The sequence below is a fragment of the Protopterus annectens genome, chromosome 6.part0 (genome assembly GCF_019279795.1).
Source record: "Protopterus annectens isolate FY-2018-M chromosome 6.part0, PAN1.0, whole genome shotgun sequence".
Taxonomy (NCBI): Eukaryota; Metazoa; Chordata; order Ceratodontiformes; family Protopteridae; genus Protopterus; species Protopterus annectens.
Window position 1 is genome coordinate 1,665,916,478 of NC_056737.1, and position 18,542 is coordinate 1,665,935,019.

General features: G+C 40.5%; 1 protein-coding gene across 2 annotated transcripts in view; it reads right to left on the reverse strand.

Moving 5' to 3' along the window:
• INTS7 (integrator complex subunit 7) overlaps positions 1-18,542 on the reverse strand; it is a 1,158,789-nt gene that overhangs the window by 17,638 nt on the left and 1,122,609 nt on the right. For both annotated transcript variants that reach the window (XM_044075076.1, XM_044075075.1), the window contains one exon: positions 3,955-4,140. In XM_044075076.1, coding sequence (XP_043931011.1) covers positions 3,955-4,140 — 186 coding nt within the window. The remainder of the gene's footprint in view (positions 1-3,954; positions 4,141-18,542) is intronic.

Genomic DNA, 18,542 nt, shown 5'->3' on the forward strand with positions numbered 1-18,542 from the left:
GCGTGATCTGAAACAGTTACTGGGTGCATATCAAGACCTTCAATCAAATGCACATGTTCCTGTGAAATGAAAATTCTGTCTAGCTTAGCCCAGTTTTTGTACTTTGGGGAATAATATGTAGATTCACTCTGAACTCCTAGTACTGAATTCACATCTTCCATGACAAATATCTTCATAAATGTCTTCCAGAATCTACCCTTCTTTGTTATATTTCCCCTTCTGGGCCCCCAACACACATCTTCACTGTTGCAGATAAAATTCCAGTCCCCGCCTATAAGTAATATTCCTTGATGAAAGCTGATAATTTCTCCCAGAATTTTCTTAAGCTCCATTATAGCAGTTTTCAGTGGAATATAAATATATGCCAGTGTAATCCTCCTTCCTTGGCAGTAATCCCTTAGCACTACAAATCTGCCATTATCTGTTTTATCCTTTTCTGTCACTATTGGAGCTCCTTGTGCAATTAATATAAGTACTCCTCTTTTTCTTTGTCCCAATTATTCTGTTTAATAAGGAAATATTGGTAACTTGATCAATCTAGACAGGTCTAACATAGATCTTAAAGTTCTCTCCTTCCTTCCTTCCTCTGGACTAAAAACTGTCTAGAGTAGAACCATGCACATTTTTTTTTCTGGGAGCACTCTCAGTAGTACTCTAGGATACAAGACTTTTTATTAGTCATATACGGAGCTGCTGATCTTTAGGAACAGAAGGAATACCAATAAATGGTGTTTTCTATTGGAAATGTAACCTGTAACACTGTTTTATGACCTGAAGGACCCTCACATTTTGTGTGACAGCCCCCCCCACCCCCACTGTTTCACAAAGAAAGTCAGCCTGCCTCATATCCTTGGAGGGGAAGAGATGATGTGGAGGCAAAAACAGTGAAGGGATAGGTTGAAGTTTTGGGGGGATGGGAAAGGAGCATCAAGAACAAACCAAGGCAATGTCCAAACACAAATGGTAAGAAAAACGTAAAATATGCCCAGGAAAAACTGGAGAAAAAAAATAAACAATAAAATTGAGTTCCACTTTTTTTTTTCTCCAACTGTTCTGGAGCACTAAGAAACTTTGCTTTTACAAGCTTTGGAAGGTGTCAATTCCTCATATCAAGCATGACTCCTAACCATAGACCCACTAGCAGCTGCCTTGCAGACTGCATCAAATTCTTCATAGCCACAATCAATAATAGTGTGTAATCAACTAGGCAAAGAGGTTGCTCTATCTCATGAAACTTATGTCTCAAATGGCCAAGAGGATTGTGGAACTTCAACAAGTGGGAATATTAGTTGAAGACCCAAACAGCTAGGGTAGCTGAGGTGTAGGTCCCCCCCCCCCCGCAAAAAAAGTCAAGTACTTTACTTTCCATGGCATTGGAAATTGGATTCTTGGGATGCAGATGCATTTTATCCTTTCCACAAATTCATGGACACCACTGCTGGATCAGCAACCGTGCTCTTGTACAGGTGCTTGTGGGAGTTATGGACTCTATAAAATTGGCTTGGCTTCCTCAGATCAGGCAGTATGCAAAAAACATTGTAAAATGCAACCCTTGGGGCTTCTAGGACAAGAGGAATAGTCAGTAGCTTTGGTTCTGTCAGGCACTGAAAATTTCTGTATCTGATCAGTATCTCAAATCTCTTCCTTATCTTGTAACGGATATCCTCAAAAAACACATCTTCAGGTGGTAAGGCTGAGGAAAGTATGCCCTAATTTCTGTGGGAAAGCGGATGGAAGCATTTAGTTAGCATATGCCAGTGCTTTCACCTTTGAATCTGAGGTATTTCACTCCCTCCAGGGAAGGGGGGGTCCCTTTCCCACTGACACTGTAAATTATTTAGAGGTTGGCTGTCTGGATTTCCATAAATCCCTAAAGTCCTGAGGCAACTTGAAGAGATTGTGTAAGGGAGCCTAGATAGGGGAAATAGTTGAAGCCCCCTCAGCACAGGGTGAAACAAGCTCAGTAAATGTTTTGGTGTGGGTGTCTTGAGCCCTAGTTTGGATATGCTGTCTGCCTTGTAGGCCTCAATACTTAGGTGTACGCCTACAACCTCAAGCTGATCTATTTCCATCTTCTCCTGCACAAACAGCATAGGGGTGCCACCATCTCTAGAGCTTATGATAATGCAGACCATGCATATTGAAGTCTGTGCTGAGGTAGTGGCTTCAGTTTGTGGCAGTCTCAGGGGAAGGAAGGTGCATGTCACACCAAAGGCCTCTGCAGAAAAAGATGCCAGATATGTGTCTTTATGCCTATAGAACTGTCATACCTTGCTGTATTGCCATCTATTCCCCAAAAATCTCTTCTCCTTCAGGTGCTTCACTGAAGAATTTATTTTCTCTCTGCATGCAGTTCTAAAGAACCAGTGAATGCCGCAATGGCTCAAAACCACATGTGCATCCTCTTAAGTGATAAGAACTCCTGGACAAAGGCTATCCTACACTTTATGACCCTTTGGTTAAATAAGACACACAGGACAACTGGGCTTAGTTCTCAACCAATCAGGGACAAATCCACAAATAATCAGGGACACTTTTAAAATATTAGTACTATTAACTTGAGACATTGACAGAATAAGAGAATGTGAATTAATATACAGTTTCTGAAGTAAAAGAAATCTATAACTCTTAAGTATTGTCATTATTTAAGTAGCTAGAATTCACCACCTTTTGTCCAAAGTCATCGATTTTAGGAGGGATTAAGAGGGACAGAGCTAAAACTTGATTCAAATTCAGGGTCAGTTGAGAGGTATACAACTGGGCATGTCATGCACTGGACTTAGGCAAAAAAAAAAAAGACAAGTTGTGGAAGTCTCCGCATAGTGTTCATTATCTACACCTAAGAGAATTATGCACTGTAGTACATAACATCAACAATATAGTTTGATTAAAAATACAGAAATTAAAAAGGTTAAGAAAAAGTCCCTGTACCAGTGAGCTACTTTTATTTGAATTCTGGCTGACCCGATGGACTAACAAGTGGAAAGTCCAGATGTTCCTCAAATTGTGGTAAGAAAGGTCTGAAGATGGTGTTGGCTAATGACACTTTACACCACAACTGTCCAGACAGTGTGGGAGGGAGTCCACCATGTCTGGTGGGAAGGGCTCTGAAAGTCTGGCTGGCATCAAGCTTCTGCAGGCAGGAATCCGAATACTTAGTACTGCAGTAGTGAATTATGAATATCATCTCTCTGGTCAAGTCAGTGAGAGCCTTAACTTCAATTACCTATTCTACATCATTCTGGAATAAAACTACATACTAATTAGTTTAAGGACCGAATGCTGCCCATTTCAAAGTAAATAAATAAATAAATGTCTTTATCTTGTGATATCAAAAGTACCTATAAAACAGTAAATTTCCACTGAAGACCAACACAGAACTTGTCACATAAAATTAACATTTTAAACACATCTTCTCACATATATTATCAGACAGAACATCCAGGAAGACCAACAGACACAGATAAGAATTCCTACACAAAGGTCAAATAATCTCAGATTTCATGCATACAAACAAATGATGCTTGAAAGCAGTTTATTATCTTGAGATTACGCAGAGAATTAATTTACAGCCGATCTGTAACATTAACAGCCATGCTCGTTACACTGCTCTTCACTCTCAGTGGAAACCATTGCAAATAATAGCACTCCCATATCCTACTGTTGGAGGCGAGTGTCATAAAATGTTTCAGATGAAACTATCCTCTTAGAGCACTAATATTTAACTCTGTGAAAGCATGAAAGCAGGGAAATAATGAAATGTATATCTGATTTGCTTATTGCAATGTTACCTACAAGATGGAAGTGATGGCACTAGAATTAGAAAATATACTTCCTAATGGTGTATCAGAAAGCCTGCCTTTGAAGCCCTAACACATATGACAGTGTACCAATTTCCTTGAAATTTGACAAAAACTTTAATGCAGATTTTAGTTGAGGTAAGTAATCACTTACTTTAAACTCCTGTGCAGATTTTGTCTGTAGGACTGAGGACACGTTAAGACAGACAGACTGGATTTTACGGAAGAGTCCTGGTTTGGATCCATGTTGGACTACTCCTTCCACTTTCAGTGTTAACTGCTGATTACTCTGGACTGTAATTGGTTCACTTGGGAGTCTTGGAGAAGGTGATAAGGCAAGCTGAAACAGAGCAAATTCATGTACATATCTGTAAACAATGCATCCAGACTAATCTTAAGGACCACAATCAAGTTCTAAGGAAAGTAACTAAAAATACAATATATTAACAGGTTTAAAAGATGTGAATCAAAATGGTGAATGGTACATATTCTAAAAATATGGAAGCATTTTTTTTTATTCAGCAAGACGAGGTTAAACAAGCACATTTGGGAACCTGCTTAATTAGCACATTTAAATACTTATGTAAGGGAAATACCATATCTGAACCATTAATGCCTTAGTTCACTTCCATACCAGAAAGCCAGAACCTGAGAAGATGATAGCAACCAGGCAGCTAACTGTACAATGCAAGACAGCGAAAGTACAACTATTAAACTACTTACCATAATAGCAGATGCTTGAGTACACCACTGTTGAAACAGAACTCCCTACTGAGACTTCAGACACAGAAGACCTGCCATCTGGCTAATGCCTTTTGCCCCTCAGTATGACAGACATCCATCCACCAGAAATATCATAGCGCTCCTACTATAAGACTGATGTCTGCCTGCACTATTTTAGAGTTTTCTAGCCTAGGAAAGGGAAATGTATTTACCCTGAAAGCTAAGGAACCTGGGCCTGAGTTAATCCTCAGGGGGCAGAAAAAAAAAGAGAAAGCTGGGGGCTGGTCTTCAAATTATAAGCTGAAGGGAAAAACAAATTTACAAATCTATTCAGATCTGAACAGGCCTAAGGTCTTGTAAAATAAGTGGAAGGACTAGTATCATGAAAATGGGGTACCCCCTGAAAAAAATAAGAATGGGGTAATCCAGCCCAGCCCTAGATGCCCAACTGCAGAATGAGGGGATGGAGGTGAGGGGGAACAATGATGCAACAGTGGTATACTTGAACAGCTACTATTAGAATAAGCTCTTACACAACTGTGCTATGCTTTTTTATATCACTCTTGCAGTAGACCAAATACTGGGATAACTCTCAGAGCTCATGATGACCTGGAAGGGGCCTGAAAGAAAGTGTTAAGCTGTAACAAATCTGTAAGATGGCAGTAGCAAACCCAAGTCTCATACTGGAAGAGAGGACCAGTTTGTAGTTTTTAGAAAATGAATGGCTGGAGGACTACGTAGCTGCTTCCAAGACAAAATGGACAGTCACACCCATGAGGGAGACCATAGTGGTAGCTGTACGTCTAGTGCTCTAAGCTCTAAGAGTTCCTTCTATTTTCTTTCCTTTGAAAGCATAACAGAACATGATACAATGGGACAGACATTTGGAAATTGTTTGGACATGACCACACTCTCCTTCACTGTTGCAAAGAACACAAACAACTGACTGGAGCTTTTAGTACCCTTGATCTGTATAAATAATATCTCAACTATCTGGGGAACATCCATGGAATGCAATATCCTACCCCCCAATTTGAGAATTGATGAGAATTAGGAAAGAAGACATACAAGTTGAATGGCTTGGCTGCCGGTAAGTTCCAGGACTACTTTTGGCATGAAGAAGCTGTTCATTTTTAGACTGATTCTGTCTCTGTGAAACACTAAAAACTGCTCTTTAGACATGAAGGTCTGACTTACTGTTCTAACAGAGGCAGTGGGCCACCAGCAATGTTTTCCATGTTAGAAGTTTAAGAGGAACTACAGCTGTAGGTTGAATTACTTACTGGAGAAACAATTCTTTTTCTAGGTGGCCTCATATGTAAGGTCTCCTTTTAAGAAATGTTTAGCATTATGCCAATGATGAATTCAGTGGAAGGCATGAAATTGCTGAAAGATGCATCTTAATGGAAGCACAGGCCAACCGTGAAATAACAGCTCGCTTATAGTATTGCAAGATCAGGAACACTGATGCTGTGTTGCGGTTCAGACTCCTTTTATGGATTCACATGGAACACCTTTTCCTTTTGGAAAAGTATTGGTTTCTTACCCTCCTTATCAAAGCTGAGCATGTTCACAGTAAACTGTTGCCTGAAAGGCAGAGCAGTCTAACCATCCAGCAGTGAGCTATAAGCTCTCTAGGTTGGGGTGTATAAGGGCACCCTTGTTTTGAGAAAGAAGCACATAATACTTCCTTCTGGATATATCCATAAAGAGGAATAAACAATACCACATGGACCAAAAGGGTAGTACCAGGGAATCTTTGGCTGCTCCTCCCTTACATTCTGGATCAACGTAGGGAGTAGGGAAATTGGAGGGATGCATAACAGGAAAGACTAGTCCATTTGAAGAAGACATCCGCTACTTAAGCATTTTTATATGGTGCTCTTGTGCAAGATTTTAAGCTCCCCGTTACTTAAAGCTGCTGAGAGAGACAATCTGGGACACCCCATCCATGTACCAAATGAAAGAAAATATCTTTTATAACATACACTCATGGCTGACCTACTTAGTTGGTCCAGCACTGAAATTAAATGGGATGGGATTTAGACTGCCTTTAGGGTCTTTGAAGACTTCAGTGCTATCTTCTAGGTGACCATGGTCAGCCTGCACAATAAGTATGACCAAGTTCCTCTCTATCTGTTGATACACCACATCACTGTAATATTTTCCAATGTCATCTGCATGACAACCTTCCTGTAGATTTGTCTGAAGGCTTTGAGTGCCTGCACTAAGGCCATCATCTCTTACACATTCATGTGCTTTCTTTAGGCTGCATTCCATAAGCCTTGGACCTTGAGGTTCTAAGAGTATACTTCCAGGGCTAGGTCTGATGCATCTGTTGTTAGGGCCTGTTTAACCCCCAGGTTTTACCTGACAGGAGTCAATCACCACTCCAGTGTGTGGGATATGTAGGGTATCATAGGAATCATCTTGTCAAATTTATTTTGGGTACCATCAGAGTTTGCTCATATGCATCTCTGCAAAGAGTACCATCAGAGTAGTGGAAGCCATGTAACACACTATTCTGAGGCATTCTTTGGCTGAAACCTTCTCTTGTGCCATCTTGCAAAAGCAACATGTCAAGTGTTCCATCTTCTCCTTGGGGAGGAAGGCCTTCTGGTAGCTGCAGTTTAGGAGTGCCCCCAGGATTACTACTCTACTGAAAGGACTAAAAGATGACTCTGAAATGCTGAAGGAAAACAACAGACTTTGGAAGAAGCCCACAGTGAAATGGAAGCCCTTGTCCATCTTCTTTCGTGACAATGCCTGAATGAGGCAGTCATCCAGATAAATGTGGATATCAATACCCTTTGTTCTTTGGTAAGATATTACTGGAACCAGACACTCTGTGAAACCTGTGGGAATAGCCAATGCAAAGGACAAGGAAGAAGAGTGGTCATGGAAGCCCCCATCTCAAGCCTGACAACACACATGTGGTCCTTATGAAATGTGAAGATGGGTCTCTTTGCAATGCAAACTGATCATCAGGGCCTATGGAAACAGGAATACTAGCAGGCCTGCAATGTCAACATCTTGAATATGGACACTCTGAGGTAAGCATCATGAAGTTCTGAAAGATCCAGGAGGAGTCTTTATGGCCCTTCCATTCTGGGCACCAAGAACAGCCTTGAGAAGAACCTCTGCTTTGCTCTTCTCTGGGAAAGGCTGTATTGTTCTTATTAGTAAGAATTCCTGGAAAACAACTGTAAATAAATGCACTTGATTTGGTAAGAGAGAATAGGAGATACCTGTCCACTCTGGTTTCTTTATGAACTGCAGTTTGTTGCCCTGAGAAATGATCTGTAATGGCCTCCTATTTGCTTAGGCACTGGATTACCTTTCTCACGGTCTTTTAACCTGGGACTGAGGGGTAGAGTAAGCTTCTGGGTAGAATGAGGAGGTAGAAGGTTCATATAGACATGGCTGCTCCTTAATGATGCAAGACTCTTGTGGTTTCCTACCATTGTTTTCTGATATTGTCTCTATTTCCACTTTCCCTGGCCTACCTTTACATTGCATACAGTAAGGCCAAGTTTTAGAGAGGGTAGTTCAGTGTAGTCGCAAAAGTTCCACTTACCTCTAACAGTAGATGTTTGTGGAACACACTGCCAGTAAAGCAGTGTGTTCAACGAACATCTACTGTTACAAGTAAGTAGAACATGTGCAACTCTATGTTCAATACATTGGCTTACAGGCAAATGGGTAAATTCCCAAAACTCCACCAGCCTAGGAGGAGGAAGGATAAGGGTCCAGGAGCACCTGGAGAATGGTTGTAATGAAGCCTGCAATTGATCTAGAAAAGTATCCAGTTTGTAGTGGTTCATTAAGGTAAGGATGAAGGGCCAAGTTTTTGAGTCCACTCCTTTCTAAAATGTCACTGATGAGGAAAATACTCTTTTAAAAGTGCCTTTTCCTTGCCTGGATATGCCACGCCAAGACGGATTAAAAAAAAAATAATACCAGAAGGCATATCACATGCAATGCATTACTTAAGAGACAGGTTGACCTTTCTTTGCCAAATGACAAATGAAATCTGGATACAGTAAGACACTACAGCCACTGCTTATCTTGTTGCATTCCTCTGCTTTAACACTAAGCCACTCAGCAAGTTTTAACCATTCAGAAATACGTGCAGTAGCTACTCTGAGTAATGTGGTTTTAACAGCAGAACTACAACACAGATTTATTTAGTTGCAAGATTGCATGATAACTACAAACTGATGGGACCTGGTAGATGCAACCCTGAATAGTAACTCAACTGTCAACTCCTCTCAAAAAGTCAGATTCGTTGGGAGGAAAAATGAAAGAACTATAGGTTCTATCATTCTCAAATGGAAGAAGGATGTAAGAACTTTGAGAATACAACAATCAAGAAAAAATGCTTTTCCATGACACCTGAAAACTCAGAAAGTAATAAGTTTTATGCTATTAAAGATCTACAGGCTACATGACAAGTACAGGGAGATATTCACATCTAACCTGAGTAGGATTTCCATACTTTAGAATATAAAATACTCACTGCAGTTAGATGGAGACCTATATATTAGAAAGATGTAACAATTACCAGTAGAAGTAAACATTCCTCAAGCATCTATGCTCCACTTAACAGAAATACATGTTCAAGGAAGCGTACATCTTTGCAGACAATCTCTGGGATTCAGAAAGGCTACAGTATGTGATAAGCCCTAACTCAGTGATGTTCCTGCTGGTGGTAGTTCTTTCTGATTCATACATAGGTCCTGCTCCTTGATTCACCACGGTTTACAAGATTGTGTTAACCCATTACTTCCAATGGGTGAGACTGCATTACAGATAAGTGCCAGGGGACTTAATGGGCAGCTAGTAAGGATGTGTGTGTGTGTGTGTGTGTGTGTGTGTGTGTGTGTGTGTCTGAGTCTGTGAGACTCGTATATGTGCATGCAGAGGGATGAGTGGTTTCAGGTAAGTGTGTGTGCGTACATGCACCTGGGTGGTCGCAGAAGGGGGCAGTTAGGAACAGGTAAACTAGGTGGGTAGGTGTGCGTGTGTGTGTCTGTAGATAAATGGATGAGTGTGTCAGTGAGTGCAAGTGGGTTGGGGTGATCTACTGTGAGTGCCTTAGGTATGTATGTATGTATCTATGCAGGCATGCATGCATGCATGTGTGTACATGTTTGTTGGGGGGTTGTCATCTCTCAACTCCCTTAGACTTACGAGCAAAGTCAATGAAATACTGGTTTAGAGATGCAAGACATCAGGGAATTTTGAATTCTACCCTGATTCACTTAAATATTAATAGAACAACAGGTTTTGCAGCACAAAAGACATACAACTTATGGGGGGAGGAGACAACACACCAGACACCAGGGATACTTACTAAATATTCTCTTAAGTCACTTAAAAATTAACATAACATGTTTTGCAGCATGAAAGAATTAAGACTTATGGAGGGGGGCACTAGACACCAGGAAAATTCATTACATATTATCCTAAGTCAGTTAATAAATGGAGAAAAATGTCTTGAACCCTTTATCCTTAACACAGAAAGCAGCACATTAACAAGGCAGAGCTTCAGTCACTTGAGCTAACACTACACACCAGGCATACTTATTAAATGTTACCCTAAGTCACTTGAACCGACTAGAACAAGTTTTGAAATGGGGATATGGGAAAGTCATGAAACCTGGACTCTTAGAAAAAAGACAGCAAGTCATTAACTAAGCAGATTCTCTGTCTTCTTCACTAATTGCGGACTTGATAAAACAGATATCTTGCATCATGCTGCTCTTTCTGAACAAAAAGTATGAAACTCTAATGCCTGGCATTGCTGACTGAACTATACGGAGTTACAGGTTTACAAGGCAAAAATCAGGAACACCCTGTAAAATCAGGGACAGTTGTGAAGGATGGGGTTGTGTCCCATTTGTGTAGGGGCTGCCGTAACTCTAAATGGCCATGTTCAAGACTTCCAGACAAAGCCAGGAGAAAAAGTAGATGACACTAAGGAAAAATGTTAACTATTACTCTGAGAGATTTATAATGTTAACAGAGCAACAAGTCTAAAATCACAGTGCAGATTTTGAGCTACAAAAAAAAAAAAATGAAACCCTAATGTCTGGCATTACTGACTGACTGTAATCGTCAGTGATATAAAAGGGGGCAGCAAAAAAACATAAGTGGCAACATCAGGGACATTCTATGCACCAAAGGAGAGGTAAGAGTTATGGTGGTGTGCCTGTATGTAAGAATGCATGAGGGGGATGTCAGCGCAAATGCAGTGCATGGGCTACCAGAATTGAATACCACAGGAAAGTGCTGCTAAGCACCATCGGTAACACCACACAATTCAGAGACATGCAAATTAACTAATAATGAGGTCTTTCCTCATTCTGGCTAACAAGCCTCAATCACATTTCCCTTAATCTCAGGAAATTATGCATTCGGCCTCAGCAGTTTTCGCAAACGCAGGACACTCTTCTGAATCCTGTCTGATTATTCCTTCCAGCAACCAGGCAGAAATGCAGCCAACTTATTTCACTCATTTACGTCTTCAAATAGTATGGCTACAGATTTTACCTTCTGTTCCCCACAGTACTTAATGTTAGTTTTCTCCAAGGACAAAAGACATTCACAGATCATCTGGAATTTGGCTCTGTTCACTTCAGATCAGTCATTCAGCTTATTTTCCCATTATGCCTACAAGAAAAATCTCCCATGAATGTATAAGTAGCACTTTCCTGTGTCAGTCTATGCAGCTCCAGGACCCTTTTAAAACATTCACAAAAAAGCTGCAGGATAAATCAGCAGCTTCGCAAAGATGGTCTAAAGTGGTTACCCCCTTCTTTGCAGCCCTTCAAGGATTTATAAATGATGGAGAGGAACAAAGCTCTGAAGAGATATACAAAAAGAGGACTTGTGTACATGCCCAGTGTCATGAATAACAAAATGTTAAAAACTTAGTAATGAGTACTCCACAGCTACTGCTCTTTCATTATCAAGTGCTTAATTTAGTCAATGTCATATGTCCTGTTCCTTTCCTTGAAATCTTTTTAAAGTAGTGAGTAGTTCTAAGTTATAGGCAGTGTGATTAAAAAGGACTCTATCTTTACTATAAACAGAGATTTAATGCTTGATCCCCATAAATCATCAATATTTTTTTTTTCTTATTTTTGTGAGTGTTTTGAGCTGTGCATGCCTTCTTCACATGAATGTATGATGACCTTACTCACTGACTCTTTTGAGATACAGAAAACACTGACTCATCTTCACTATAAGCTACAGACAGAAATCGGGTAGAAAATCTGGACATTGTTGGTCCGTGACCCGAGAGACACCCTGAAGTGTTCAAGATCTCATCCTGTAGATAGTTAATATGGATTCTTGTTTATTCCAGAGGGGACTGTTGTGGCCCATAGGAAATGAGGTGGTCTCCCATTTGCTGAATGAGGTGGGTGAGTTAAGCTGTACTCAGGATCCCTGACCATATGTCTTGTTGCACACTGAACAGACTGGGATTGCTGAGGGACTCAGACTTGAACAAAATTCTACTTTTCTTTGAGTGTCTATGGTATCCCGCATTAATGACGGTTTTACTAGTTATGTACTGTAAAGCAGATATAGATGATGTGCACATCTTAAGATACACATTTGTAAGCCCCGAAATACAGGTCTGTTATCACTGATAAAACAATTTAATCTGGGAAATGCTTCTTGCTTGTGATTGCAATTTTCTGCCTGCTCAGTCCCTCTACTTCTACATTATGGACAAGGGGATAGTTGCTGGGCCTACTAATAACCCTTCTGCTCTGGAAGGTGTTGTCTTCCTGAGTAGGATGTACTACTAGATATAGTGAGGCAGTTATGAAGTTCATTCTGCACCACCTTGGGGTGGGGGAGTAGATGGAGAGGCTATACTCAGACTTGTACGGAATTAACCTTTTCATTCACATGGGTGACAAGGTCGTGTGTGTGTGTGTGTGTGTGTGTGTGTGTGTGTGTGTGTGTGTGTGTGTGTGGTTGAGAAGGGGGGAGCTTCAGAAAGTACAGTTGTGTACACTTACCATAAATGTAGATGTTAGAGTGTATTCACTGTTGCAGTCATTACATTTGGGTAATCTGCTGGCAGGTTGCCCTCAGTCGGCCTGAATAACAAAGTCATGGGTTCTGTGTCGGTTGCTGTCTCTTCTTCCACGACGTCAGGTCATCAGGGGTATAAAACAGGCAGCTGACACCATTTTGTTTAGTTTTTCTTGCCCCAGATGTCAGATGCCCCCCAAATGGGGAGCGAAAATATATATAAAAATATATATATATAACTATATATACATGCAATTGTAACAACATAAACTTTACCTTCATCTAAAAGCAAATACACCACAAAGGCTGTAAAATATACTGAAGAAAAGAGAATCTCCAGAATAAAGGGGGATGGGCGGGTGGGTAACCTGGACTGCAACAGTGAATACACTCGAACATCTACATTTATGGTAAGTGTACACAACTGTACTATGTTCTTCATGCTTCACTGTTACAGTCATTACATTTGGGTGGAATCCCAATGCTATGGAAGGGAGGCTGGAACTAAATAGCATTAGGAGTGGCTATAAGGCCCTGCAGAACTTCAGTGGCAAAGCCTGCCCTGGACTTAGAGAAGAGAGGCAAATGATAATGCTTTGTAAAAGAATGCACAGAACTCCACGTAGCAGCTTCTAGAATGTCTTTGGTTGGTCCCCCTCTGAGAAAAGCTGCTGATGTAGATGCAGCCCTAGTGGAATGTGACCTAATGCCCTTGGGCACCGGTTTACCATGATGCAAGTAGCAGAAACTAATGCAGTGGCTTATCCACTTTGAAATAGTCTGCTTTGAAATAGCCTTTCCCTCTGATCCTGCAGCAAATGCCACCAGTAGCTGCTCAGTTTTTCTTACAGATTTGGTCCTGTTTAAGTAGAATCTTAGTTGCCTGTACACGTCCAAGGAATGCAGAATCTGCTCCCCATTGTTCTGCTTATTTGGGTAAAAAATTGGCAAGTGAATAGTTTGGTTAAGAGCCACACTGGATATCACCTTAGGCATAAATGAAGGGTTGGTCCTGAGGGACACCCTGTCTGGGTAAAATATAATAAAAGGCTGCACAGCCATGAGGGCCTGCAGCTCTGAAACCCTTCTTGCTGAAGTGATTGCCAGAAGTAAAGCTGTTTTCCAGGATAAAAACTTTATATCTGCAGTAGCAGCTGGTTCAAATGGATGCTGGATGAGTTTTTCCAACACAAAATTGAGGTCCCGTGCAGGAATTGGTGATCTTCTGGGAGGCCTTAAATTTTTGGCCCCTCTAAGATACTGTTTTAGCAAAGGATGAGAAAAGATTAGTGGCTCTGTGTTGTAATGAGCCAAGATGGGAGAGGCATGGATTTTTATTGATGAAAAAGACAGGCCCTTGTCAAGCATCTCAGTCAAGTATTGCAAGATCTGAGGAATATTTGGCTTTGCTGTGTCAGCTCCTTGTGCTTGGTTCCAAGCACAGAATCTCTTCCATTTATCAGCATATGTTTTTCTAGTACTAGGCCTTCTGGCTTCCAAAATGACATCCATCACAGATTTACTGAAAGGTGTTGTTTACATGATCAGCCATGCTGCCAGGTTCAGAGTTTGGAGCCGATTGTGCAAGATTTGATTGTTTTGCTGAGACAGTATATGAGGTATTTGAGGCAAATACCAAGGAGGGAGTTGAGACACATTCCTTAGGATTGGGTACCAGTGTTGGCGAGGCCAGTCCGGGGCAATTAGAATCATTTTTGTTTTTTCTTGTCTGACCTTTAGTAGGACTTTGGGAAGAAGAGGCAGAGGAGGAAAGACGTAAACTGATCCACTTTCCATACTTGTCTGTGATAAGTCCTTGTGCAGAATTTGTCCAGTTGATAATTCTGGGGAGTGGCAGATAGATCTATGTCCGGGCTCCCCCATTTCTTTGTTATCATGCTGAAGACTTGTGGATCCAGTTTCCACTCATGAGGGTCCCATAAGGTTTCTGCTTAGTTCTGCCAGAGTATTTTGTTTTCCTGGCAGGAAATGAGCTTGAAGATGTACTTGGTAAGTCAAGGCTGTGTCCCACAATGCCATAGCTAGTCTGCAAAGGGGGTAGGAGTGTGTGCCCCCCTGCTTATTTATGTACCACATAACTGTGGTGTTGTCCGTCTTTATCAGTAGTTGTCCTGGATGAAGTAAGTCCTTGAAGGCTGTCAGGGCATTCTGAACAGCTAACATCTCTTTCTGGTTGATATGCAGATTTTTATTTATTTATTTTACATTTGTTAACCGGACTAGTCTAACTGGATATATTTCCATTTTCAGTAGAGGCCCGGGGAGGAAAGCTCCAGCAATTATAGAACTTAAAAATTAACAGAAAGGATTATAATAAAAGTACAAGAAATACTACCTAGAAATAAAAAGTATGCTGTACAACAAGTAATAATAATACAGAGTACGAAATTACTCTAATAAGTTTAATACTTATACTAGAGAGAGTTTATCAGCATATTAATTTAGAAGCATCAGTTAGTCTATCTTACAAGGAATTAGCATGTAACAATCCATTACGAGTGTTAGTAATTTAAGTAATTAGCATGTAACAATCCATTACAAGTGTTAGTAATTTAAGTAATTAGCATGTAACAATCCATTACGAGTGTTAGTAATTTAAGGAATTAGCATGTAACAATCCATTACAAGTGTTAGTAATTTAAGTAAGAATAGGAGGAATAAGAAGTAAAAGGAGCTATAATTAGTAAAAAGCAAATGATTAGTCAGGGTTGCTGCAGGGGCATAACCAGTGTGTTTGGAGGTGTTTTTTGAGGTTATGTTTAAAGAGAGGCAAGGAAGAAAGTAATATTAGTTCATTGGGCAGTAGGTTCCAGTTTTTTCCCACTGTGTTAGAAAAAAAAGAGAGTCTCCAGCCAGTTTGTTAGACTTGCATATGCAAGCAAGCAGTTTCTTAGAAGAGCGCAGGGAATTCAGATTTTTGTAAGGGAGGATGAGATTGGAAAGTATAGGAGTGTTGTTGGGTTGGTAGAAGATCTTGTGGGCAATGGTGAGTTGGGATACTATCAGTTGGTTTTGAAGTTCAAGCCAGCCTAGTTGCCTTAGATTCAGACAGTGGTGGGTTCTAAAGGGATTGCCAGTGGCAAATCTGGCAATGTTATTATAGGAATTTGTTAGTTTGGTAAGATTATTTTTCTTTAGGTTAGTATATATAGGTGAGGCGTACAGAAGCGTTGAGATTAAGTGGGAGTGAGCAATTGTGGTTCTAGCTATAGCAGTTAGGAAAGGTTTGATCCTATATAAGGAGCCTATTTTTCTGTTGACAGTTTTGATAGTGTTATTTATATGGCTGTCAAAAGTAAGGTTATTGTCAATAGTTATTCCTAACAGTTTAGTGGTTGTGTCAGGAAGTATAATAGTGCCAATTATTGGAAATAAACTGAGAAATCTATGGGCAAGGATTTGTTGGTGGGTGTAAAGAGAAGGAGCTTAGTTTTTTTTAGCATTGAGAAGGAGGCATCTATTTGTAAACCATGTTTTTACTATGTTAAATACATTCTGGGTTAGAAAATGTAGTTCTGAAGGGGAGTTTGCTGCGCATACTAGATAGAATCATCTGCGTATTATATGCAGGTGGCTTGAGGGATTGCTATGTGGAGGTCATTGATAAATAGTGAAAAGAGAAGTGGTCCTAGAATAGAGCCTTGAGGGACTCCGAGGGTAACTGGCTGAAGGGATGATATGTTGTTTTGCCAGAGAACTGCTTGTTGCCTATTGCTAAGGCAGGACCTGAACCATTTAATAGTCTGACAGTCAAAGGAAAGGGATTCTAGAATGTTGATGAGAACGGCATGGTTGACCATGTCAAAATAGATAGCTTTTGAGAGGTCAATAAAGAGAGCAGATGAGAGGTTATTGTTATTGCGGTTTCTATTGATGGTATCTATAAAAGATAGTAGGGCAGTTGTGGTACTGTGTGATGGCCTAAAGCCATGTTGGCAGTTTGCTATTATGTTATGTTGAGATAAATGATGTAGTAGTTGTTAGTGAATGCATTTTTCCATTATTTTAGCTAAAGGAGATAATAGAGCTATTGGCCTGTAGTTAGAGTAATCATTTGAATTGCCACCTTTATGAAGGGGAATGATATGGGAGATTTTCCAAATATCTTGAATGGTTCCTTCCTTAATGGGTCTGTTAATGAGGATGGATACAGGGTATGCAATTACCTTAGCTGCTTTTTGCAAGTATTCTGATGGTATTTGGTCAGCAGAAGGAGTACAAGGCTTAAGTTTTTGGATGAGTTTACAGATGAGAGTAGTAGAGATGGGTTGCAGTTTAAATGTTGGTAGAGAAGCTGATACAGTGGTGAGAAGGCTTGAGTTGTCTGGGATTAGTTGACTGGCTAGTGACTGAATAGTCTCTGTGAAGAAAGTATTAAAGATATTGGCAGTTTGCAGGGGGTATTAGGATCAGCCTCAAGAGGGTTAGGTGTGTGAGAGTGTCCTGGGGAAAGGAGTTTGTTTATACTGCACCAAAATTTTTGGGGATTGTTCTGATGAGTTTGCTGTAGTTTACAGTAATAGTTCTTTTTATCCATAAGCATTGCCTTTTTTGTACTATTTCTCAGTTGCCTAAAGTTTTGTTGATCAGAGATATTTTTGTTAGCCCTCCACTTAGCCCAAGATTTGTTCCTCAGTAAAATTTTCTGTCTGGTTTCTTTAGAAAGCCAGGGGGCTGGTTTGGATTTCATTCGGATAGACCGTTTAGGTGCATGTTTATCAAGGATGGATAAAAATGTAGAGTTTAGATATTTTATAGCCTCCTCAAGTGGTAGAGTTTTTAAAGGGTTCCAGTTACAGGCACTAAGTTAATTTTGGAATGATTCTGGGCTAAAGTGTTTATTGGACCGTGCAATCCCAAAAGTGGAGGGTTTAGGCAGATCATGTTTTTGTCTTATGATGTAGGTCAAAGTATGACCACTTAAATAATCTGGGAGAGTGCCTACCTTATAAGCTTGCTCCTGTCTATTTATAAGTATCCAGTCTAAGGTACTCTCTTTTTTGTTTGGTTTGTTAATTCTGGTTGTGGAGGTGATAGTTTGACTAAAGCCATGGAGGTTAATGTGAGAGGTGGGGTTATCTGCATTGACACTTTTCCAGTCAGTATTAAAATCACCTAGTATTACTGTTTCTTGGGGGTAAGTTGAGGATACCCAGTTTAATATAGCTTCAATTGTGCTGCAGATGCATTTGTTTTGGGCTCCCATATGCCCTGAATGCATCTCCCTGCCAGGTGGGCCCCCCCAAACATAGTCTGATGCGTCTGTAGTTAGGGTTTGGTTGGCAGGGGGTAGAGTGAAAGACCGTCCCATGTTCTGGTGACATGTCTCTGCCCACCAAAGAAACTCCTGTTGTAGGCAGGGAATGAGAGGAATCATTGTTTCCAGACTGTGACAATGTTGACTCCATAAACTTTTTAGGTACTACTGTAGTTTCCTCATATGCAGTCTTGCATATGGAATCAGTAGAATGCAGGATGCCATGAACCCCAAAGTCTGCAGAATTTGATTTGCAGATTACTTCAAACAGATGGCAACAAAAACCCAGTTAACAGTCAGTCACCTTTGTTTGTCTGGCGTAAGGTAAGCCATCTGGGCAGTTGTATTCAAGCTTGCACGCAGGAATGTTATCTTTTGAGAGGGTACCAGTTGTGATTTCTTTTCGTTTATTGTGTACCCTAGGCATATTAGAAGCCTTTTCGCAAACACCAGATGTTGAAGAAAAATGTCCTTGTTTTCTGCTTGAATGAGACAGTCGTCCAAGTAAGGATAGATTTGTATGCTTCTTTGTCTGCAAAATGCAATTACTGGTGCCAGGCACTTTGTAAAGACCCTGGGCGCAGTAGATAAGCTAAAGGGCAGTGCAGAGAATTGGTAGTGCATTGAGCCAGCCTTGAAGCGGAGGTATCTTCTGCATGATTCCCTTATTGGGATATGTAGGTATG